This window comes from Corvus kubaryi, unplaced genomic scaffold (genome assembly GCF_017639235.1).
Source record: "Corvus kubaryi isolate FWS band 111438036 unplaced genomic scaffold, C.kubaryi_AGA036_p1.0 37308, whole genome shotgun sequence".
Lineage (NCBI taxonomy): Eukaryota > Metazoa > Chordata > Aves > Passeriformes > Corvidae > Corvus > Corvus kubaryi.
The window spans coordinates 14,500,759-14,525,103 of record NW_024581096.1 but is presented as its reverse complement, the minus strand read 5'-3'; the positions used below and the strand labels follow the sequence as shown (position 1 = coordinate 14,525,103).

Here is a 24,345-nt window from a genome sequence, read left to right as displayed (position 1 = left end):
CTCCCTCAGTCATCTCTTCCCCCAGACGGAAGAGAGCCAGTTTATGTAATTGTTCCATCTATGGAAACGGCTTCGTACCTTTAATTATTCCTGCCACCCTTCCCTGCACTTTCCCGACGTGTCTTTAAAAGGGTGCGGATGTGCAAGCGAGGGAGACGGGCTGCGAAGAAGGCGCGGTTCTGGTTAAAACACACTCTGCGCCCCAGGAGGGGAGGCTGTGGTCTGCCCTGACCCCGCTGCTGCCCAGCGGGGCCGCAGCCAGCCCCTGGCCCAGAGCCCTTGTTTGTCCCCGGGCAGGCTGCACACCAAGCAGATCATTTGTGAGCACGGGGACGGCCAGCACCAGCTCCCCCACCCTGGGGCCCCCAAAGCTCCCGGCGATGAAAAGCCGGAACAAAAAGCATTTGCAAGGCCAGGGCTTGGGCACGGCGCGGGACACGCAGCACGAGCCCCCCCCGCCGCGGGGACGGGGCCACCGAACAACACACAGCAAAACAGACGGGCAACAGTAAGTGCTGGTTTAGTACCACGATGACTCAGCCACTCCACGGGCAGTGCAGAGAGACCTCCGACTCTTCCAGCTCAGAGGGGCTCCACGGAGAGACCATGGTGGGAAACGAGGAGCCCAGGTGGCTACTCACACCCTGCCTGGGGACTCCGGAGAGCCAAAGACCCCAGCCTAGGCAGGACAGGGAGACCAATGTTGTGATCAAACCACATGGGACGGACGAGATGTGAACTCCAAAGCGCCCTGTTCAAACACTCCATCAGTAAGGGGAAGCACAAAGAGGTTACAAAAGGACAAACATCTTAACAGCCTCAGACGTTCACCGGTGCTCAGCTTCACCCACGAGCTGCAGCACCTGCACAACCAGATGCTTCCTCCTCAGTCTGTGGACAGGTGTGCAGGCAGGATGCTGTCCCCACGTTCCGCAACAACTCGACAGCATCAAGAGATGGGTTTTCTTCTCAAGACAGGCAGGTTTTCCCAGGACAAAATCCAGGTCACTGGGTCCAGACTGCTCCTCCAGCCAGGAGCCACCTCACTCCCAGTCCAACTCAGGCCGGGATGCTGGAAAGATCAAGGGGGAGACTCACATGGCAAAAGCCCAAACACACCCCCACCTCGGAAGGGGACGCGTGACAGGGCTTTGCAGCAGGACAGCACTGGCAGAGTGTGTGGCTCAGTTACCCAGTTTCCCTGCTAGCTGGCCACAGCTGCTGCGGAGCTGGGATGCACCGATGTCAGAGCAAAAGCTGTTTTAAACACAGACACTGAGCCTCCCACTGGACCAGGGCTTTGGAGTCTAGTGGCTTTTACACAATGAAAAAACATAACACAGTGTCAGCCCTCCCAGCCTCACACAGCTAAAGACTCTCAGCCACCCTCTGTTGCATAAGGACCCTGGCCCCGTCACACTGGGTGTTTGATCTGGCAACAATATTGTTCCTGCGGAGTGGACGCTCACCCACCACCCCTGTCAGACATGTCAGAGCACCCCACAGAACCACAGAACCAATTAGGCTGGGAAAGACCTTTGAGCTCATCGAGTCCAACCTATGACCAAACACCACCCTGTCAAGCAGATCGTGAACCAACTGCCACATCCAATCTCTCCTTAAAAACCTCCAGGGACAGTTGACTCCACCACCTGGAGTCCACAAATAGGCAGTCCATTCCAATATCTAATCACCCTTTCTGTGAAGAAATGCTTCCTAATGTCCAACCTAAACCTCCCCTGGCACAGTTTGAGGCTTTGTCCTCTTGTCCTGTCCCTGGCTGCCTGGCAGAAGAGATGAACTCCCATCTGGCTATAATCTCCTGTCAGGGAGTTGCAAAGAGTGATAAGGTGCTCCCTGAGCCTCATTTTCTCCAAACATCCTCAGCTTCCTCAGCCAGTTCTCATAGGACTAGTGCTCCAAACCCTTCACCAGCACTATTGGCCTTCTCTGGACTCACTCCAGCACCACAATGGCCTTTTTAAGTGCCTCGGGGACTTGCTGTCCCACCTGCCCCCACCAGTCCCATATGGAGCAGGGCACACCTTATGCAGGCAGGGCTCTTGGGATGCCTACACTGCCCTGCACTCCCACAGCACGGCCCCACTGCTCCAGTGCTTTCTCCTCACAATTCCCACTTTGGGTCCAGCCCTCCCAGCCCTGCAAATTGCTTCCAGGACCTTGAACTTCCTTCAGCAGAGAACGGCAATGGAGCTGGGGAAGGGTACAGGGCTCAAGTCTGATGAGAAGAAGCTGAGGGAGCTCAGGGTGTTCAGCCTGGAGGAGACTCAAGGGGGCCTTACCACACTTTATAGTGAGCTGACAGGAGGGTGTAGCGGGATAGGGGTCAGTCTCTTCTCCCTGGCAACAAGTGCCAGGACAAGAGCACAAAGCCGCAAGCTGTGTCAGGAGAGGTTTAGGTTATACATTAGGAAGAACTTCTTCACAGAAGGACTGACTGGGCATTGGAATCGGCTGCCCAGGGAGGTGGTGGAGTCACCATCCCTGAAGGTGTTCATAAAAAGACTGGACATGGCACTTTGGTGCCATGGTCTGGTTGATAGGGTGCTGTCTAGTCATAGGCTGGACTTGAGCTCAGAGGTCTTTTCCAACCTCATTGACTCAGTGATTCTGCGATTCTGCACAACGCCAGCCCGGCCCGGGCCGGGGTCCTGGGGGGCTGCCAGACCCTGGGGGATGGGGCACAGGCCGTGCGTAGCCCCCAGCCCCGCAGAGCGTGCTATGTGCCCCTGGCGCTGTAAGAACCACCCACCGCCGCTGCACCGCCCCGGGTCCGGGTCACATCCCCCGCTCCCCGAGCCCCCGGACCCGCGGGCGGCGGAGGAGGGAGCGCTGAGGCACGGCGTGAGGCGCCGCTCCGCGGTGACGTCACACCTTTCCAGAAGATTCCCCGCGGGGATCCCGCCGCTGCGAGCGAGCGCCAGGCCAATCAGAGAGCGCCGAAAGGGCGGTGCAGGCTTGAACTGGCCAATGGAAAGCGGCGGCGGGGAGGCGCAGGGGGGAGAGGCGGGAGGGGAGCGTCGGGGGCCCTCCTTCGCCCCGCCTCCCCTTCGGAGACAACCAATCAGCGCGGCGCAGCGCGGCGATGGACAGCCCCCCGGGCCAACAGGGGCGGGGCGCGCGCGGGCGGGACTCCCCTGACGTGGCGACCGGGGGGCGGGGGCGGGGGCGGCCCAGCGAGCCCGCGGCGCCCCGGGACAGCGGGAGCGGTGAGTGCCGGGGGGGGCCCCCCCCGACCGCCCCCGGACCCCCACACCGATCCCCGCACCCCGGCCCCGCCTGCGCCACCGCGGCGGGACACCGTGGCGAGGGGAGACAGTCCCCCTGCCGAGTGGGGTGATAGGGTGTCACTGTGGGACTGCCGTGGGGTGACAAGTTGTTGTCGTGGGGCTGGGGGGAATTAGTCCCCCCGCCCCATGGAGCGAGGCGGTTCGCCGTGGGGATGGGGGGGTCGTGTCACCCCGCACCGGGGGGTGACGGGGTGTCACTGTGGGGTGGGGCGTCACTCTCTGCGCCGTGTCAAGGTGTTGCCGTGGGGCTGGGCGGGGGTCAGTCCCCCTCACGCCGGGGGCTGGCCCCGGGGCGTGACAAAGTGTCACTGTGGGGCGGGGGCGGCAGTGCCCCTGTCTCGGGGGTAACAAGGTGTCACCGTGGGGTCAGTACCCCTGCCCATAGGGTGACAGGGTGTTGCCATGGGACGGCGGCGTCATTTCTCTGCGCTGTGGGTTGACAAGTTGCTGCCATGAAGTTGGGGTGATTCGTCAGTCCCCCTGCCCTGTGGGGTGATAGAATGTCACTGTGGGGCTGGGGAGGATCAGTCCCTCTTTCCCAGGGCTGACAGGGTGTCATTATGGGGCTGAGGTGGACAGTCCCTCTGCCTGAAGGGGTGACCGGGTGTCACTATGGGGCTGGAGGCGATTGGCCCCTCTGCCCATGGGGTGACAGCATATGCCTGTAGGACTGGGAAGGAATGCTCGCCCCGCTGCACCCATGGGGTGACAGTCTGTCCTGATGTGGGGGCTTAAACCTCTGCTTTATGAAGTAATAGGGTGTCCTCGGGGGCTGGCAGGATTGGCCTCTCTGCCCCAAGGGGTGACAGGGTTTTGCTGTGGGTCTGGGAGCTTAGCCCCTTTTCCCCTTCATGGTTGGGGAACAGAAGCCAACCACTCTGTCCTGTCACCATGGGATGACATGACCTCTCTATGGGGCTGAAGGTGGGGGAGGAAGGGGTTGGCATCTCTGGCCCCTGTGGGATGTCAGGGTTTCTTGGTGGGGCTGTGGGTCAGGGTTAACTGGGCTGCCCTACTTGGTGACCACATGTCCCTGTGGGTCTGAAGGGGGTGGCAGGAAGGGGTTAATCCCCTCTGCTCCATAACGGGGATAGTGCGTCCAAGTGAGGCTGGGAGAGAGAGATTAATACCCTTGCCATGGGGCTACAATACAGCTCTGTGGGGCTGGAGAGGGTGGTGAGGTTAGGGTTAACCCCTCTCTCCTGTTTCGCTTTGGAGGGAATAATGTGCCCTGTTTGAGCTATGTGGTCTGGCCAAGAAGGGGTCAACACTCCTCCACCACCATACTGGGGGTACCTATGTATCCCAGTGGGGCTGAACTGGCTGGTGAGAAAGTTGGTAACCTCCCACCCAGGTAACAGTAACAGGTTTAGAGGGACCAGCATGGAAGGGGTTAACCCCTGTCCCCAGTTGAGGTGACAGTGTCTCCTGGGAGGGCTGGCCAGGAGGGAAGGGTTAATCTGCTTTCCTCTTGGGGCAGACAGTGGGTCCCAGTGGGGCTTGATCATGGCAGGGGGTCACCCCTGGACCCCGTGGGTCTGTGTACTGGGGCACAACGTGTGGGTGAACCCCCATGTGGGTGACAGCCCCTAAAAATGATAGTGCCTGTGGACTTGGGAGGGGGATAAATCCCATCCCCATGAAGTTCTTAGCCCCGCAATGGGGCTGGGCAGGGGGCACGGGGTGTCGATCTGTGCAATGAGGGGGTTTAACCCCATCCCCATGGCATTGTGAGCATCCTACTAAGTCTGGAAATAGGGCACCCTACGCGGGGAGGCAGCATGGAGGGGCTTGACCCTATCTCCACACAACTGTGAGCAGCTGTGAGTGTGGCTGAAAAGAGGGGAACCTACCTGGGGAGACTCTGTGAGGGGCTTGACCCCATCTCCACCCAGGAGCCAGCACCAGATAGGTCTGGAAATGGGGGACCCTGTCAGGGGTGATAGCAAGTGGTATTTGACACCATCCCCAGCAGCACTTTGTGGGTATGGAAATGGGGGACCCTCTCTGGGGAGATTCTGAGCGGGGGTCCTGATCCGTGCCCACGCAGGAGGCGGCCGCCAGCGGGGCTGGCAGCGGGGGCTGTGCTGGCAAGAGGCAGCGAGGGGAGGGTTAACCCCATCCCCACGCAGGTGCCGGCACCCCAGTGGGGCTGTCGGTGGGGAGGGGGAGGCGGGCGGTGCGTGTGGGGGCTCGGGGAGGGGATGATTCATTGCGGGTAGTCATGACATTGCTGCCTGGTTGCCTGCGCCTGCCATCCAGCACGGGCACGGGTGGCTCTGCCTGCCCCGGCGCGACAAGATCCCCACCAACTCCCTGACTAAACCCGGGATACGCTGCCATGCCGGCCATCCTGCTCTTCTGGAGCCGCGCCGAGAGGTATGCACTGCCTCGGCACCCGCGCCTCGCCGAACCCACCCGGCTCGGAGCTCGGCGGGACCCCAGCCCCTGGGGCCGCAGCAGGATAGGGGCTGTCGCCCGCCCGGCGTTTTGCTTGCCGCGGGTGGGATGCAGGAGCTGCCTGGTGATGTTCCCAGTACGGCTGCCCAATTTCGGTGTAGGGCGTCCGGAGAGGATGCTCTCTGTGGCCCGCAAGTGATGGTGACAGACGGGGGAACGCGGTGGCATTGGCTTTCCTTGGCGCGCCTGAAGGTGACTTCTCAGAAGTAGGTTTTGCGCCGTGGGCTCGGGGGACGCACCGTCCCCGTCCCGCTGCCCTGCCGCCACGGGGAGCGCCGGATGCCGGGCGGGAGTGCGGCACTCAGATCCCTTCTGCCGGGGGACCGGTGCCGGCGCCTGGTGAGGGGGATACAGGGACCCCCATGCATCCGAACGGGAAAAGCTGGGGAGGTGCACATTGGTTAACGTGACTTTTTTCCATATCAACGCCGCCCTACTTTTCTCCCTACCCGATTCGCCTGGCGGGTGCTCAGCCCTGGGCGTCAGCAGAGTCGTTTCTGGGGACACCGGGGGGCTCCTGGCTGCGCTCCCTGCGCTCCTCGGCGGGGGCTGCGTGGGGGACGTGACGGTACCGGGCGGCTGGGTGCCTTGCGGCAGCGGGGAAGAGGAATGCCAGAGCTGACGGATTAAGCAGAAGTGTCTTAATCTGTCAGTTTAACGAGAAAGCGTCGAGAAACCAATTAAAAGGAAAATTACAGCACGGCAAGTGACTCCATTGAAGGGTCTCTCCGTGCGCGGCTGGGAAGCACACAAAGGACGACAGCTCCCCAGCAGCACCGCGTTGACTGGAGGAGCCCTTTCGGACCCAGCCTGGGAGCGAGGTCAGAGGCAACCACGGCTGCCGGGCTGGCGAGGAGCAGCCCTTTGGGTGTGCCGGAGGAGGTGGAGGAGGGGACTCGCCAGCAGAGCATCCCTTGGCGGCGGCGGCATCCCCGGCACGAGCCGGCACCTTTCACTCCGCCACCCTCCTCCCGCCCTCCAGTGCCTCCCGGCCGGGCACACAGCACCTGCCGCCGCCTGCAGACAGCCGCGATGTTTAAAATAAAACTAGAGCCTTTAAAAATGACAGCTTGGACTATGAATGTGTTCGTAAAGTTTCGGTAAGTGGGTTTCTGCCTCTCGACCTTGTGTCCTCATTAAACCATCAGTGCCTGTCTCTGGCATCCCGCGGTGACGTGCACCCTGAGATGGAACAAAAAAAAACCTTGTGCCGTTGCCAGGGTGGGTTTGTTCCCTTAGATGACTGCCGAGCGGAGGGATTATGTCAAACGATCGCTATTCAGCTGGCGCGTTCGCCCAGCAGTTGCTCGGGCTGATGTCATGTGCGGGGCCGGAACAAAGATTTATTCTTTATTTAATTTTTTTTTTCTCTTTTGGTGTGGTTGCAAGAGGAGGATGGAGGCTGGGCTGGGTCGGCGGGGCATGGGAATGCCTGTGGTTTTCTCCAAGGCAGGGTGGCCGTGGCTTATCTGGAGGCATCCAGTTTGCAAGGGCAATGCAGAAATGCCTTTGCCTGCCTGAAACCCCCCACCGCTCCCGAGGGGGTTAAATGGGAAGGCAGGAGAGGATGACTGAGCAGAAGGGGGAGAGGATCGGTGGCAAGGCGCAGCTGATCCCAGAGAGGTGGGAGGGAAGGAGGGAGGCTCTGCGGGGACAGAGTCGTGTTTTACCACCATTGTGCATGTGAGCTGAGCCTCCGGAGTGTGCCTTAACCCACCGGGTCACCCGCCGGCACCTGGTCCTCTCTGGCACGGTAAACCGCGGCACCGGGATGCATTTCGGTATAGAAATTCCCCCCTCTCCTCGGCTCCCAGCCAGCCGAAGGGGTCCCCGGTCAGGTCAGAGATCCTCATCAGGCGTCCCCACCCTGGCCAAAGATCTCTCGCTGGGCAAGACCAGAGATCTTGTGGGTGGGGGCAGCATTTTGCCAGGACGGGATGTGTTTTCATGGGAAGCGCTGCGGGGTTTTGGCCAGGTGAGGGGGTCCAAGTGGTGCTGTCAGGTTGGGCTGCGTGGGGTCGGAGCCAGATACTGTGGTTCCTGGGCAGCGACAGTTAAAGGTTTGTCACCTCTATGTTGCTAGAGCTAGGGTGTGATGGGGTAGTCTGTAGCACAGCTTGGTTTGTTCTCGCTGTGGGAAGATTGGCAACCTCCAGACAGGGCCAAATCCTGGTCCCAGTACTGGTCTCAGGGAGCCCCTGCCCTCCACTGGGGGTAGCTGTGGGGAAGCAGGGTGTTGGGTTGACCCTTGGTGGGGAGAATGGACAGGCTAGCTCTTGGCTCTCCTGCCTGTTGCTCGCCCCAGGGTCTCCTGCAGCCCCCCGCCACTTAGGGAGGGTAAATGGGGAGGTGGGTGTGGGCTGGGGGCAGAGCATCCCCCAGCACCTGCGTGGGCTGGGTGCTGCTGGCATCTCTGCATGTAGGAGCTGGTATAGAAATGTGCTGGCATCTGGGAGCTGCCACAGGAGATGCTGTCAGATGCTCTTTATGCCCCCAGGGACCTCCTCCCACCTATTTTGTGCCCCCTGAGCTGCTGTACAGTGTTTGCAGATGCCCGTATCTCCCCTCACTGGGTCCTTCAGGGGTACCTTAGCCCCCCTCCCCATCTACAGCAAAGCACCTGCTTCATGGCTGGAGCAAAAAAAGAGCAGAAGTTGGTGGTTTGGAAGGAGGTGGCCAAATGTGGGGCCGATTTCCAAGCCCCTGTAGGTGGTCATTGCCCAAGGCATGGCCCAAGGCAAGTGCTGGATGCTTGATGTGGCTGCCAGGGGCTCAGTGTAGCACCCAGTCAAGGATCCTAGTGGAGCATAGCCACCCTTGGTTGACCTGTGGTGGTTGGGGGGTCCCTCTGTGACTTCCAGTGGGAGGTCATGGATAGAATAAGGATGGGGAGAACATGTGGTAGCTTGTATGATGGTGAAAAAAAGGGCCAAGGCTCACACCCTATGCCAAAATCCATCTGCTGGAGGGGCACAGTGAGTTGAGGTGGCTCAGGTGTATTTGGAGCAAGGATGGGGTGAAACCTGGACTGTAACAGGGAGCACGATATGAGTAGTGGGAGTGCAGGTCTTCTGGGGCAGCACCTGGGGAGCAGGGTCAGCACTGAGTGTGAGAGGGGCCAGGCAGGACCCTGAGGTTCAGGGTATCAAGTGTTTGCTGTCAGATAGCCAAAAGTCGAGGAGCACTGGGAAACATCTGTGGAGAAGCGTGGGACTTGTTAGCTTTTTCCTGGAGGAGCAGCCCTGCCATCTCTCCTGGCTGCTCCCTGGGTGGCTGCAACTCCAGCGGTGACTGGGGGATGAATTACAGCCACCGGGTTTTCCATGCCTTAGTATAGGCATGGGCATGGCCTCGGCCCCCGCACGATGGAGCGAGTGAGCCCTGAGTTCCTGGCTTACTGCAAGATCCAGTTGGAGGCTCTCAGGGAGTGCAAGTCAGGCTAGAAAGTGTTGGGTTTTTTTTAAACAAAAAAAGAAAAAAGCCCTCCCACCATCACAAGATGTTTCTGTCTAACGGCTCCGTTCTCTCTCCGCTAAATACAAATTATGGCTCTGACAGCCGGAGGCGCTTATCAGCTGAATGCCAATTGCTTTCAGGAACAAAATGTTTGAAGTTCCTTTAAGGTGAAGGCACAGCGTGGTCCCTGCCACTGCTTTCAGCCTCCAAAACCTGCTGTCATCACCCTGACTTGGGTCTCAGGTCCCCAGCTGGGAGAGAACAAGGTAAGGGGGTGGACACAGGCAGGCAGCTACATTTGGACATAGCTCAGCCCTCCTGACTCAGGCAGGGGGGGACAGACAGGGACGTGGTCCTGGCCTGACGTTAGCAGTGGCGTGGCCCCTATAATAGCGCCGTGCCCCGACTTGGGCTCTCTCTCCCTGTCAGCCTCAGAGATGAGTCTGTCCATCCCTGCCGTGGGGCTTAGCGGGGTAAAACCAGAGCTGGGACACATTCTGGCACCAGGGCTCTGACCTCTGTTGGGAAGCGTGGACTTGAGCCAGCTCTGGTGCTGCTGGCCCTTGGGACGCAGGGAGCATCGGCTCCGTGATAAGTGTGTGCTGGTCCCGTCCCCAACTGCTCCAGTGTGATATTCACCTTACGAAGAGCTGTCTTTCTCCTTTCAGGAATAAGTATTCGGCTCCCGGCAGCGTTGCCGTCATGGGGAAGGACTATTACAAGATTTTGGGCATCCAGAGTGGCGCCAATGAAGATGAAATCAAGAAGGCTTATCGGAAAATGGCCCTGAAATATCACCCCGATAAGAATAAAGACCCCAGCGCTGAGGAGAAGTTCAAGGAGATTGCAGAGGCTTATGATGTCCTGAGTGACCCCAAGAAACGAGCTGTATACGACCAGTACGGAGAGGAAGGTAAGGGGATAAGCACTGCCCACTGGGAGGCAGGGATGTGGAGTCCAAATCGGTTTTAGAGGTGAAGGGAGGGTTTTCACAAAGAGGTGGTTCAGTGTTTCATGCCTATTCCTGAAATGGGAATGGTTTCCAAAGAATCAGAGAGAGTGAATGCTCCACAGGTGTCAGAAATCACCTCTTATCCTGCTCCTCCCCAGGCAGCTTCACTTTTCCAGCAATTTGTCACCTTGCTTCCTGGGGTGGCTGGGCTCTCCCTGCTCTCTGCCCCAAAACTCCAGGCACCAGCTGAGAAATGGAAGTGAAAGGAGCTCACCTCCTGGGTCATACCTGGGGTAGTTCGTTAGCAGCTCTTTAAATGACCTAAATAACACAGCAGAGACTCACTGCTCTGCCCACATTCCCCCTGCACTTGGGCACTGGTCCCATTGTCCTCCCTGGTACAGGCTGACCTACAGGATTCAAAGCTTTTCCCAATTTAAGTAATAGGCCCTTGTTTTGAAACCAAGCGGCTGCTGTTGTCTGGTGGTTGGCACGGAGGAGGAGGAGGAGGAGGAGAGCCGCTCCAACGAAGGCGGCCTTATTAGTCGAAGATGGAAGAGCGCAACCCCATTCGAGGAGAGTGCTGAATAACATCTGCATTAATCAGCCCAGGACTTGGGTGCTTAAAAGAGCAGGAGGTCTGGCAGGAGCAGGCTGCTGGGTGGAAGAGGCAGCTCCTCTCTCAGGCAGGTGCATCCCCTCACAAGCCACCGGCAGGATTAAGCAGCAGTGGGTTAATTGTTGACCCGTTAGTTATGTCAGGGCTATGATGGATGCACCAGGCACAGTGATTTGCCGCCCTGTAAAATGAGAAGAGACTGTCTCAAGTGGGAAACCAGCTTTTCCCGGGAGGCCTCAATGAAATCGGACCTCGCTCAGGCTGGCGTCATGGGATTAAAGGTGAAACCTCCTGGCTGTACAGTCTATTAGGAATGGGGCTCACTGGGGATTTGGCAAAATCCCCATAGCCTGCAGGCATCTAAAATAAGAGTGAATTAAGGAAGAGGGTAAGAGTGTCCCCCTTGCTGCCCCATCAAGTTAAAGACCATCTTCCCCCATGCCCCATCAGAGTTGAATCTCTCATGGTCCATGACCCCCCCCACACACACCTTTTGTTTCCCGTTTGTTTCAGCAACGGAGGTCAGCATTTTGAGGAGCTTCTGGGTCCCACATTCTGTGTAGGCAAGGTGAAGCACAAAAGCCCCTTCAACCCACTCAGAATACTGACTTCAGCACTCAGAAGAGACCCCCAAACTTGTCCTGCTTGGAAGGGGCGTGGGGGACTGGGACAAAGGACAGCCTGTCAGAAACAGTCCTTCACTGTCACTGGTGTGCCCTGAAAATAGTCCCTGAGCTAGGCTTGGCTTAACCCTTCCCAACCCTCCTGGTCAAAAATAGCCTTGCAAAGCATGTGTGACCTCTTTGGGGGGCACTTGTCATGTGCCTTGACTCCTTGGGACCTGGGAGGAGTTGCAGTGATGTAAGGCTCAGCCTGGGACCTGGCAGCAGAGTTTCCCATGGGAAGGGTTGCCAGATGATCCAAACCCGGAGCTTACCTGGCATTTTACAGCCAATATGCAGGGAGCTGCATGCTGACCTGGAGGTCTGCTCACTTCCACCTGCCTATAGAATCATTGAGGGTGGAAAAGATCTGTAGGATCATTTAATGATGCACTGCCATGTTCACCACAAACCCATGTCCCTAAGTGCCACATCCACACAACTTTTGAATATTTCCAAGGATGGTGACTCCATCACTTTGCTGGGCAGCCTGTTCCAATGCCTGACCAACTTTTCTGTGAAGAAATTTTTCCTAATGTCCAGTCTCAGAGACAAGGAAATTGGGACAGGAAGGAGCCTGCTCATGGGGAAAAATGGAGATGGGCTGATCAGGATATGTTTTAAATTAAAATTAGGTGAATTGGGTGGAGAGAACCAAAGAAGTCCTTCAGTAGGGATAGAGGGAACAAAACCTGAATGAATTCGGAGCTTGCAGGGTGTAGGGGTAGGACTGTGTGTCATGGGTGGAGATGGTGCCTTCACAGTGGTTGGGCTGGAGGTGGTGATCTGCACACCAAAGGAGAGGGTGGAAGAACTGCCTGGAGGTGGCAGAGGTCATTCTCCCACTTGGGCAGTGCAGTCCCAGCAGAGCATTCCCCCACAGGGAGCATTCATGTCTCCTCTTCCCCCTTCTCTTCCAGGCCTCAAAACTGGAGGTGGCTCTTCAGGTGGCTCAGGGAGCACCTTCCACTACACTTTCCATGGAGACCCCCATGCCACCTTTGCGTCCTTCTTCGGAGGCTCCAACCCTTTCGACATCTTCTTCGCCAGCAGTCGCTCCCGGATGTTCAATGGCTTTGACCAGGAAGACATGGATATGGATGACGACGATGACCCTTTCAGTGCCTTTGGCCGGTTTGGCTTCAATGGCATTAATGGGGTTCACCGGCGGCACCAGGAGTCCCTGCACACGCGGAGGAAGGTCCAAGACCCACCTGTCATCCATGAGCTCAAGGTGTCCCTGGAAGAGATCTACCACGGATCCACCAAGAGGATGAAGATCACTCGCAGAAGGCTCAATGCTGATGGCCGGACCATGCGGACTGAGGACAAGATCCTAAACATTGTCATCAAGCGGGGTTGGAAGGAGGGAACCAAAATCACATTCCCCAAAGAAGGGGATGCCACTCCGGACAACATCCCTGCAGACATTGTCTTCATCCTCAAGGACAAGCCTCATTCGCACTTCAAGAGGGACGGGACGAATGTGATCTACACGGCAAACATCAGTCTTAAAGAGGTGGGTACGGCTGCTAAATCCCGTGGGATGGGAGGTGGCACTGGTTCATGACATTTGGGGCAACTCTGGATAGGAAGGACCAGGTAGGTCGCAAGAAAGGAACTGCAGAAGCCAACTTGGTCTTGGTTTTGGAGGTTCTTGACCTCAGCGCTGGATGTGGGACACGGACGCTGCAGTCCCTGCTAAAGACACCTCACTTCTTGTGCCAATACAGGTGGTATTTATTAATTTTCTCCCTTCTCCATATGTCTTGTTTTTCCATTTTAGCGTAGGGTATTCACATGTGGAACATCCTCTGTAGGAACAAGGGAAAACCTGGGTTGGCTGGCATCCATCTGATTCCTGCTTTTCCTGTACCTGAGCCTGCTGTGGCATAGTTACTGCCTGGGGTTGCACCAGGTGCCTCTCCCTGTAGGCAGAGAGTGGGATCACGTGGAGGAAAGTGATCCTTCGCCCTCCCTGAGCAGTGCTTTAGCTGTTTTCCTTGATTCTGAGATAAAGAACCAAACAAAGTAAATACCCAGGCAATGAGTAAAACTCGACACTTCCGGGCTGCCAGTCCTGGAGGTCACGGCAGGGCTGGATGCATCAGATCATCCAGCAATCTGCACGAAGGTGGGAGAGGAAAGGGGAGATTACCTCAGTACAAGATGTGCTGTTCGCCACCACTGCTGTAAAACTACCTTTTAATAAATCCCAGCTGGCAGCTGCATTTAACGTTGACGCTTTTGGCAGCTGCCATTTGCTGTTCCTTTCAGACGGTAGACGCTGTCTGTCTTCTTAATGAGCTGATTTTTTTTTCCTTCCTGAAGGCAGATTTATGTTCTCAAATGCGTTTAATAGAAATAAGCTCAATGGGCCAGACCTGAGGCAGGGAAACGTGATCTTGTGAAGTGTGCCGGCGAGTCAGGAGAGTTCTGCAATGGCTCTGCATCCCAGCTCGGGCTGTGCCACTGGTGGCAAAAAGCCTGTGGGCCAGGCAGAGCTAGGCACTCCTGAAGGAAGCTCAGCTCCACTTAACCTGCAGACTCAGGAGTAGAGTTTCCCTCACAGTGCAAAGTGCAGAGGTTTATTCCTGCAATAGCTGGTTCTCCTGGCTGATCCAGAAATACTTAGGAGAGACTGCCTTATTTATGGAGCTGTGCATGCCATATCTCAGATATTTCCTTCTGTTCATTCCTCTTATCAGTAAAGTTAACCCTGTGCTGACTGTGCTGATGCCCAGACCATGTTAGCCCAAGTTTGTGCACTGCTCAGGCTGGAGGGACTCGTGCCTGGAGTTGACCTTTGAGCAGCAACCAGAGAAACTTGCTCCAGCTCCACTTACTGTTGCACCAGAAGTGTTGGACACCTGTGAGCTCCATGAGCAAGGCCTGCAAGCTGGCAGTGGGTTTGCACAATGCAGTCACAAAGCAGAAAATTGCTGGTCCAGGCAAATTCCTCATCTCTTTCAGCTGGAATTTCTGGTCTCTGACCTCCCCCACCACAAACCCAACATGCTGGGCGTCCTCATGGAGCTGCTGGTCTGGCTGTCATCCCCAGCCTGCTGCTTGCCAGTGCAGTGTGATGCTCTGCTGCATTTGTCTTCCAGGAAAAGAAGTTCCTTAAGTGCTCTGGAGCACGATCAGATGCTGGGAGCTCTCCAATTCTGTATGCTACCACCTCAATATGTGACAGAGCACAACTTCTCCGTCTCCTCAGCCTCTGGGTGCTCTCCTTGCACCTTCCTCCTTGCAAGGCTGCCTTTTCTAGCCTGAGTTAGTTCTCTCATGTCACTGCCATGAGAGAACATAGTGCCATCAGGAAAGCTGGCATGTGATGGGTGATTCGCCCCACTCTCAGCTGTGCTGGAGGGCCCTCCCAGCCCTCAAGTCCCAGCCCTGTTTGGTGCCTGGCCAGGGCAGTGCAGGCTTTTTGCCACCTGTCTGCTGCAGAATCAAAGATGTATGAGTGCTTTTCCTGGGATTTGTTGTCTTCCTTCTTAAAATCAGAGGCGTGTGCCACAGTGGGGAGCTGCAGGAGGGAGGAGGCTCAGGGCTCCGCCAGCAGCTGCCTCTGCTGGGAGGCAGTGCTGCCGGCAGGGCGTTGTGCCCGCCTGGCTGCTGCCTAATGCCTGCCCTCAGCACCATCCTGCTTTGCATCCTTTACCCAGCATTACCTTCCTCGAAGCACCTGCAGCTCAGCTCATCCCGGCTGGGACACAGCCGATGCCGACATCCTCCCTGGTGGCTCCGCTGCGAGCGGAGGTGGACCCAACGCTGACCTAGATAAAGCTCTTCTCACACAGCACAGCACTCAAACCCAGGGTGATTTCATCCCCAGAGATGAAGCAAGCCTCTTTCTAGGATGCGGGGTAGCTCCTGCAGTTACTGGTGTTACTTCAGCAACCGTTTTCCCAAATGCCAGCAAAGTTGAGCAAGAAGAATGAAAAACAGGGACATACGGCGGGGGAGCGATTGCCTCGGATTCTTGCGTCTTGGCTCTGGGAAGGAAACATTAAGATCCTGTCTGCCTTCACTGTTACCGCCCGCTTCTGCTCACATCTCTGTCTGCTTTCCCCATCCACGTGTTCCCATAGGGAGTTCTTGTGCTCCTTTCCATTTTGTGGCTGGAGGTGTCCTTTTCTTGGGACACATGGGCACATGCAGCCATGGCACACAGCACTGGGCACCAGTGAGCAGGAGGGCTTTGGCATCCTTGCCTGAGTGCACAGCAGAAACTCCTTGATGTGGGAAGATTGTCCTTTGTTTACCCCCCAACCTGCTGGAGATCAGCCAAGCACCTGCTGCTCACACAGAGCTGATGATGGCATCCTCCAGCAGGCTAAAGACTTCATCCCTGGAGGACACGCTCTCCAGGAGGAGACCTGTGCAGATGAGCCATGCAAGGAGACAGGACCTTCTCCCTTGTTCTCCACTCACCAGAGACCCCCAACCAGCTCTGGCACAGATCCCACTGCAAACCCTCTGGTTCAAAGCCTTGGTTCAGCTGCAGAAGCCCCATCCATCATCTCAGAGCCAGTGACCAGCATGAGATGTTTCTCCTGGTGCCTGTTCCTGCTCTGACTCTGGAGGCTTTTTCTGGGGAGGGGAATGCAGAACATTCCCCCACCTACCCCAGAAACAGCAATTGCATCTTCCTCCACTCTCCTTGCAAGGTGCCTTGGGAGGGCTGGGACCCCCAGGACCCAGTTCAGACCTGTGCCAGCCCCCACATGGAAGCTCGAGGCTGTAGCTCAGCAACCCCCCACCCCCTGCTCCCTTCCAGAAGCATCGTTCTGCAGTCCTCTTGCTCAGCCCTTGCCGAAAGCCTGGAGACGATCCTGCCCACATGTACGACAGAGCTGTCTGAGTTATTTAAGGACACAAGGATTTTCTTGCTGCATTCCCGTGTCACGTGGCTCGCCAATGCAGGCCAGTGTGCGGCTGCTGCCAGGGGCTGGGGTACAGCAGGGTGGCACCCCCACACCGGCTCCTGGCTGTGCAGTGGGATGGGAGACAGGAACCAGCCCCTCCAGCGCCCCAGCTCCCAGGGAAGCTCAGTGCCACAGCCACAGCATTGTCCCATGCTGGCATCGTCTTGTGGGGGCTGTCGGTGACAGGGCTGGGACATGGGACATGGGCTGTGCTATAGATAACCCCAGCACCGGGCAGAGCTGCCGTGCTCTGGAGGGTGACAGCTGATGGGCTGTGGCGGCATCCCATGATCTCAGCTGGGTTTTCGGCTGCCTGAGGCTGGGCAACGAGGCTGGAAAGGGGCTAAATTTAGCCTGTGCTGTTGCTGTGGGTGGCTGGGTGCTTGCTGGTGGTGCCTTCTGGGCAGCCCAGGAGGTAGGAAGGAGAGTCCTTCCCCCCATGAGGGCTGGGGCACCTGTCTCCTGGGGCACCCCTCTCCTGGGGCACCCCTCTCCTGCACATCTCCTGCAGCCCAGTTCATGGTGGTTGGACCAGGCTGGCACCAGCAGCGAGCTGTGCTTGCACTGGTGAGCATCACCCAATGCTCTTGGGCAGCATCCAAAGGGAGCTGGGCGGTTCAACCCAGGGAGCAGCCAGTGGGGAGACAGGATGTGGTTGTTGGGATGCTTTGGGGTGTCACCCCATCTGATGGCCTCTCTCCTCCTCCTCCCTCAGGCCTTGTGCGGCTGCACCGTGAACATTCCCACCATCGATGGACGGGTGATCCCACTTCCCTGCAACGACATCATCAAGCCGGGGACAGTGAAGAGACTACGTGGGGAGGGGCTGCCCTTCCCCAAGGCCCCCAGCCAGCGAGGAGACTTGATCGTGGAGTTCAAAATCCGCTTCCCGGACAGAATAGCTCCCCAGACGAGACAGATCCTTAAGCAGCACCTCCCATGCTCCTAGAGCCCAGGGACTCTCCTCCAAAGCAGCAATACTCCAAACGCATGTGCCGCAGCACCTGGCCCACACAGAGCCAAGGTGCCACAGCACTTTTAAATGCAAAAAAAAAAAAAAATCCAACCCCTCACACTACTTTTCTCCCTCAAAAAACCCACCCGACCCACCCCCTATCCATCCTTCTTGGCCGGTTTTTTACTCCAACAATGGGGAGACTCCTGTCTGCCACAGCTCTCCCAGCTGCCACACCTTTTCTTTCTCCCCAGAGGTCCATCTTTTCTGCCTCGCGTGAGCGGGAGCCGTGGGCCCTTTGCCCGGGGAGGTGCGTCGTGTTGTGGGTTTTTTATGTCACCTGCTTTTCAGGCCACTCTTCCCACAAGAAGCTGGACTTGTCGGGGTCCGGCGCAGTGTAAATAGGACTCCGCAGGATCTGGCATCCCCGCTGCTGGTTTTTCTCTTCCCCTCTTTGATACTTGCTGCTGTTTGGGGTCCCGGCTGAACCGCGGTGCCAATCACTCCTGCCTGCGGTGGCCCCCCCAGTAGCCGGACAATTTCTCACCTGGGGCCATGGTACCAAGTCCAACCGTGGTCCTCTCTGCTGTGCCAAGCCTACACCGAGCCTCGGCTGTGCCAAACAACGGAGCACGTGGGGATGGTCCATCCAGCCTCCTGCCCCTGCCTGGGGATGTCCCCAGTGCCCGTGGGCAGCACTTGCCTGCACCTGCTGCCCACAGGGCCCCAGCCAGCAGGAGGAGGGGGGAAAGCCCAGGGTGGAGCTTTCTTTTTTCAGATGTGTTGAGTTTGCATTGCTGCTTTTATTTTTTAAATACATATATATAGAGCTTATTAGATAAACTTCGTAAGGGTTTTTCTCTGCCTGTATTGGGGATACTGGCCTGACGCACCCAGGCTTTTTTTGAAAGGGGGATGATTCAGCCACACGAACAGCAAACCCTTGGAGTGGGGTTGTGTGTGCGTGTAGCACTAATCTGGGTGCAAAAGCAGAGCCAAGCGTGAGCAGAGCTGTGGGTTTCATTAGTGTTTCAGGTCAAATTAGGGATTCTAATAAGAAGAGAGAGGCGTGTGTATATATTTTTCTACAGGGACAATTCATTCAGGAGGTGTTTCTGGACATCAGGGCGGAGCTGGGAGGTGCATGAGGCAGTCTGTTTAGTGGCTCCATTTTCAAATACTGTATTTTTTTAAAACATTTGGATTTCCATCAGGAGAATTTTTATATTTCTTACCTTTCTCGGCCCACTCTGCCTCAGGCCAGTTTTTTTTCCCAGGAAAGGGCTGCTATGGAGCAGGAGGCGCGTTCGACCTGGCTTTGTACAGCTCTTTTTTGACCACAGCACCACCAAGAAAACCCCTGCCAAAATATTCCCCCCCACTCCAGGAATCCTTTTTTTTTTTTTTTTTTTTAATTTCTTAAAGAAAAAAAAAGAGAATTCACTGAATTGAAGTGGGGGGTCCCTGGGGGCAGGGGCTGTGTGGGGGGTGTCTGTGGGGCTGGGGGTACAGCTGTGCAGTGTTACCCTGTGGGGCGAGGAGACCTGTGAGGTGCTGCTGAATCAATCGCCCGCTTTGGCCAGCGAGGGGAGGCCACTGGTTCCCTCCACTGGTCCCTGTGGAGTTCAGTGTGGAGAAATGTGGTGGACGCCGTGAGCGAGAAGACACGCCAGCGCGCAGACGCAAGCTGATTTGTTTTTCTCGGTTTCAACGAGATCTGAATGTTTTATAGTGGGGTTTTTTGTAATTTTCTTTTTTTTTTTTTTTTTTTTTTTTTTTTTTTGTAATGTCAGTATTGAGAGAAATAAACAAGTATTTTGAAAAATACACTTCCTTGGGGTGTGTTGTGATGGGAGGTGTCAGGCTGGGCTCCAGTAGACAGCGGGCAGAGGGCTCTGTGCCAGGGTCATTGCCACCACCAGCCTGGCCAGGTGCCCTTGTGGCTGGCAGGGAGAGGGAAATGTATTTGTTCTGGTCCCTTCAGGGCCTGATAATGAGGGGATGGGAATGAATACATGACATGCTTGGTCCTGAATGGCTGCTCCCCTCATGCATGGCCTCAGTTGTGCTGACCACATTGCCAAGGACTGGGAGTAGAGGGTGCTGGTGAGGGGCTCTGTCCCCTCAGGGCTCTGGGACGTGACTAACATGGGCAGTGGGATGGTCAGTGAAGGGCTGCAGGGGGAGGCTGGGAAGAGCAGTGCCCATCTCAGAAGGACACTGGGGCACGGTGAGAGCCAGAGGCATTACTGGCACCCATGGAAAGTCCTGCTGATGCCAGGGAATGTTTGCACAATGCTCCCATCAGGAGCAATGCACAGGGACAGGAGATGAGAGCAAAACCCACGGGCCTTGTGCCTGTCTCTCAAGTCCGGTGTGTGGCTCAAGAGGATTTGATTTTGGGTGAGAATAGTCAATGAATTAAACTGTATGGTGTTAATTGCTGCATAACACTGCATATAGTTTCCATGGCCACTATATGCCCATCACCCTCACTGGGCACCTCACCTCTCCAAATCTGGGGATATGGACCCAACTCTCCTTTGACTGCCATGTTAATGAAGGATGAGCTTTGATGAAACCAGCCAAGCCCAGCAGTGATGGAATCAGAACTGGTTTCTACATGTGACACCACCACACACCATCATTCCTGCCCCAAAAGACTCTTAGGACAGATGAAGCCCAAATCACAGACTAAACAGCCTCAAGGGACTTTGTAGGGAGGGTGGTCCATAGACAGGGGGAATGGTGTCACCACAGAATCAAAGAATGATTTGGGTTGGAAGGGACCTTAAACCTCATCTCATTCTACCCCTCTGCCATGGGCAGGGACACCTTCCACTCAACCAGGTTGCTCAAAGTGCCATCCAGCCTGGCCTTGACCACTGCCAGTGATGGGGTATGCACAAATTTTCTGGGCAACCTATGCCAGTGCTTCACACCCTGACAGTAAAGAATTTCTTTCTGATATCCAATCTAAATCCCCCCTCTTTCAGTTTTAAGCCATTACTCTTTGTCCTGTCACTACATGCCCTTGTCAAAAACCTCTCCCCATCCTTTTTATAGGCTCGCTTCAGGCAGTGGAAGGGATCAAAAGACTGATATCAGAAGACAGGAAAGGTGATGGGGTATTGGGAAGTGGGGGACCTGGCATGATGTAAATGGTATGGAAGAAGTGGTGGTTTCATCTGGGATAGTTAATTTTCTCCCTAGTAGCTGTTTCAGTGCTGTGATTTGGATTCAGGATGAGAATCATGTTGATAACACGCTGATGTTTCAGTTGTTGCTCAGCAGTGCTTACCCTTACTCAAGGACTGTTTGGTTTCCCATGGTCTGCCCGTGAGCAGGTGCACGAGAAGCCAGGAGGGAGCATGGCCAGGAGAGCTGACCCAAACTGGCCGAAGGATTATCCATGCCATAGAACACCATGTCCAGTGTATAAAATGGGGAGAATGAGTGAGTGGCTGCATGGCACTTGTGAAACCTCAACAGTCCTTTCTGGTGCCCAACATGGGCCCAGAGGATGGAGTAACAAGAGATCTGAGCAGACTGTGTTAGACGAGGCTTGCCATAAGCATTTGCTGTATTAGTTTAATAGTTTCTGGTCACACGGTTGTTTTGTTTGCACTGAAGAATTCCTGTGCATGTGCTCACAGGAGCACCTTGCTTGGTGCGTGTCCCATGTGGTGGCATTGGTCCTCCATGGGGCCTGGGTGGGTTTTTCTTTGCACTAGTGGCTTACAGGTGTCTCTAAGTGCCACATCTACACCATCCCTGAAATTTTCCACGAAGATGTGCAGATCTGGTGCTTAGGAACATGGTTTAGTGGTGGACTTGGCAGTGGTGGGTTAATTGTTGGACTCTATAATCTTAGAGGCCTTTTCCAACCCAAATATTCTGTGATTCTCTGATGCACATCTTTTAAATACTATGGGGATTTCACTGGGAGAAGAGACCCATCGCCGCCTGGCTACAGCCTCCTATCAGGTCACTGTAGAGAGTGATCAGGTCCACACTGAGCGTCCTCTTCTCCAGGATCAACACCTCCAGCTCCCTCAGCTGCTCCTCACAGGACTTGTGCTCCAGACCCTTCCCCAGCCCAGTTGCCCTTCCCTGGACACGCTCCAGCACCTCAGAGTCTTTCTTACTGTGGGGGGCCGAGAACTGGACACAGCACTTGGAGTGTGGCCTCACCAGTGCCCAGTACGGGGGGACAGTCACTGCCCTGGTCCTGCTGGCCACACCATTGCTGATACATTCAGGATGTCCTTGGCCTTCTTGGCCACCTGGGCACACTCCAGCTCATGTTCAGCCGCTGAAAAACAGCAGGTCCTTTCCCACCTAGGAGTTTTCCAGCCACTCTGTCCCAGCCTGGAGCTGCAGGAGGTTGTTGTGACCCAAGGGCAGGACCTGGCACTTGTCCTGGTTGAATCTCACACAATTGGCCTCAGCCCACAGATCCATTGGTACAGCAGAATCTCCGTTTGTGAGACAAATCTGATACAAGCACTCAGTACTGCCATCCCCTCTGTATTTCGGGAGCCATCTGTTGGGAACTGTTCATAACTGCAACCTTTGGCCCTTTTCCTCGGAGAGTCAAACTATGGGAGAAGTATTTTTCTGCATCTCCCTTCTTTCACAGAATCAGTCATAGAATGGGTTCGGTTGGAAGGGACCTTAAAGCTCATCTCATTCCAACTCCCTGCCATGGGTAGGGACACCGTCCACTAGACCAGGCTGCTCAAAGCCCCATCCAGCCTGACCTTGAACATTCCTAGGGATGGGGCGTCCACATCTGTAATTCCTTCCTGCCTTCCACCTTCGGAAGCCCTCCATTCCCCCAGACTGGTAACAGCAGGCATCCTTTTAGGGAACAGGCAGGGGATGGGGTACCTGGTGATTTTACCTGCGAGAACATGGAGACGAGACAAGAATGTGGGAAGGAAAACCTACCTTGACCATAGAGACACAGGTATGGGAATTGTGAAGGAAAACAATCAAAAATGGGGGTTCTTCCAGAATATTCACTGCCCAGTCTCCAGTGGGTAGTTTCCCAGGCAGAGTCCAAGGGTTGATGGTATTCCTGATCCTATGGCAAGAATGAAGCTGTGAAGCTCTGTGAAGGGGAGATTTAGGTTGAAAAGGTTTTTCACACAGAGGGGTGGTTGGGCACTGGCACAGGCTCCCCAGGGAAGCGGTCACAGCACCAAGCCTGAGAGCTCAAGATGTGTTTGGACAATGATCTCAGGCACAGGGTGTAACCCTTGGGGTGTCCTGTGCAGTGCCAGGAGCTGGACTCGATGTTCATGATGTGTCCATTCCAGCTCATGATGTTCTGTGATTCTACAAGACATCCTAATCCATTTCTACAAGAAGTGAGTGGCAAATCCTATGACCAGGACTAGAAGGGCCCTGCTTCTATCCTCTATCCCACACAGGGCACCTTAAAGTCATGGAGCTACACAGGGCAGAACCCATTCATATTTCTGGAGGGACAAAGGAACTCTTCAGTGTTCTGTGTTCTGCCAGTGAGCAGGTGCACAAGAAACCATGAGGGAGCATGGCCAGGAGAGCTGACCCAAACTGGCCAAAGGATTATCCATGCCATAGAACATCATGGCCAGTGTATTAAATGGAGGGTTGTGGCAGGTGGGGTGGGAAATGAGCAGCTGAGAGGTACTAATTTGCCAGCTGGGTTAAAACTTCCGCAGAAGGGGAACATCATTCTTCCCCTTGGAGTAGGAACATCCATAGGGAAGTGATACCCATGGGGCAGGAAATGTCAATGGGGAGGGCACATCCATAGTGCAGGGGATGCCCATGGAGGAGGGATGCCCTTGGGATAAGGATAGCCACGGGGAGAGGATGTACATGGGCTAGGGGGCTCAAGAGGAAGAGACGTCCTGGGGGCCAGTGATGCCAGTGGAGCAGGGATGCCCACAGCACATCCATGCCTGGCCTGGAGAAGGATGAGGACCTGCTGAGAGCGGTCACCCCTGGCCCTCTGCTGACAGGAGCACCTGCTGGGCCTAGAGGGTTTTGGGGTGGTGCAGGAGGGTCCCAGTCTCTTGGATCAGGGACCAGCCTCTAACCCCAATACTGGGGCCTGAGAGGGGTCTGCCATCCTGCATCAAGTGTGGCAGGACTGTGGCTCCCATCAAGTCCAGTGGTCCCCATGGGGCCTGGCTGTAGGGCGTGAAGGGACTCTGGAGCCACAGGTGAAACCCAAGGGGGTACAGGAAGCAGCTGATCATGTGGGCAAAGAAAGGGGATGTCCTCAGCTTTCCCATCATTAATCCCACACCAGCCAGGGCAAGCCTGAGCCCGCAGCATCTTCCTCCCCTCAGTATCTTCAGGAGCTGCCCAGTACCCCCAGCAAGGATCTGGGCAGGGGAGGAGGGTGCTGCAGAAAGGCTCTTGCCCTGGCAGTGACCAGGGTCTCTGCTGGAGGGGTCCTGGAAAGGGGCAGGGCTGGGGACAAACGCAGGCCTTGATACCAACTGCTCACCTGGGGCTGCTGAGGTTCACAGGGAGGGCTGTGAGTGCTGACCTTGGGGACACCCTCAGCCCCCCCAGCAGGTTTACACAGCCTTGGAGCAGGGATAGATGCTCTTGGAAATCCTGTAGGTGCTGTACCCCCACCAGGAACCACGTCCCACAAATGGCAGGGAAGAAAGGAGGAGGTTCTCCAGCCGCTCTGCTGGATTTAATTAGCATTTGCGACTAGGGAGGCAGTGGGGAATATATGGGCTGCCAGGAGCAGGGACATGCACCCCACCATCCCATGGCCTCATCACCCCAGCCTCCACAGCAGACAGACATGCCAGGATGGATCTGCCCCTCACTTGCTGGATGGTGATGTTCTCACACTTGCAGAGAGGAAGAATCCCCTGTTCAAGCTGTGGAAGACTTTGGGGAGTCCTGGAGAGCTCCTTTCCTGGGTGGCAGAAAGCACCTGGGTTTAGTTCTGGTATCTGTGTCCCTGCAGAGCTCAGA

At 56.0% G+C, this 24,345-nt stretch overlaps 1 protein-coding gene across 6 annotated transcripts; it reads left to right on the top strand.

Moving 5' to 3' along the window:
• Positions 1 to 3,150: 3,150 nt before the first annotated feature.
• Positions 3,151 to 19,176, top strand: DNAJB5 (DnaJ heat shock protein family (Hsp40) member B5). 6 transcript variants are annotated; one of them, XM_042028674.1, is made up of 4 exons: positions 3,151 to 3,230; positions 9,896 to 10,140; positions 12,381 to 12,979; positions 17,110 to 19,176. In XM_042028674.1, exons 2-4 carry the CDS (start codon positions 9,930 to 9,932, stop codon positions 17,341 to 17,343), a joined length of 1,044 nt encoding a protein of 347 aa, XP_041884608.1. In that variant the 5' UTR covers positions 3,151 to 3,230; positions 9,896 to 9,929; the 3' UTR covers positions 17,344 to 19,176. The 6 variants fall into 6 exon arrangements, with proteins under 6 accessions (XP_041884608.1, XP_041884607.1, XP_041884605.1 ...); XM_042028673.1 differs by lacking the exon at positions 3,151 to 3,230 and adding an exon at positions 5,519 to 5,690; XM_042028671.1 differs by lacking the exon at positions 3,151 to 3,230 and adding an exon at positions 5,713 to 6,871.
• Positions 19,177 to 24,345: the final 5,169 nt, after the last annotated feature.

What these genes read in the sequence shown, in the direction of transcription:
- DNAJB5 (XM_042028671.1), top strand. Translation starts at nt 6,804, where the DNA reads ATGTTTAAAATAAAACTAGAGCCTTTAAAAATGACAGCTTGGACTATG. An exon ending in AATGTGTTCGTAAAGTTTCG is followed by an intron (nt 6,872 to 9,895) that starts GTAAGTGGGTTT and finishes TTCTCCTTTCAG; the next exon opens with GAATAAGTATTCGGCTCCCG. An exon ending in CAAACATCAGTCTTAAAGAG is followed by an intron (nt 12,980 to 17,109) that starts GTGGGTACGGCT and finishes CTCCTCCCTCAG; the next exon opens with GCCTTGTGCGGCTGCACCGT.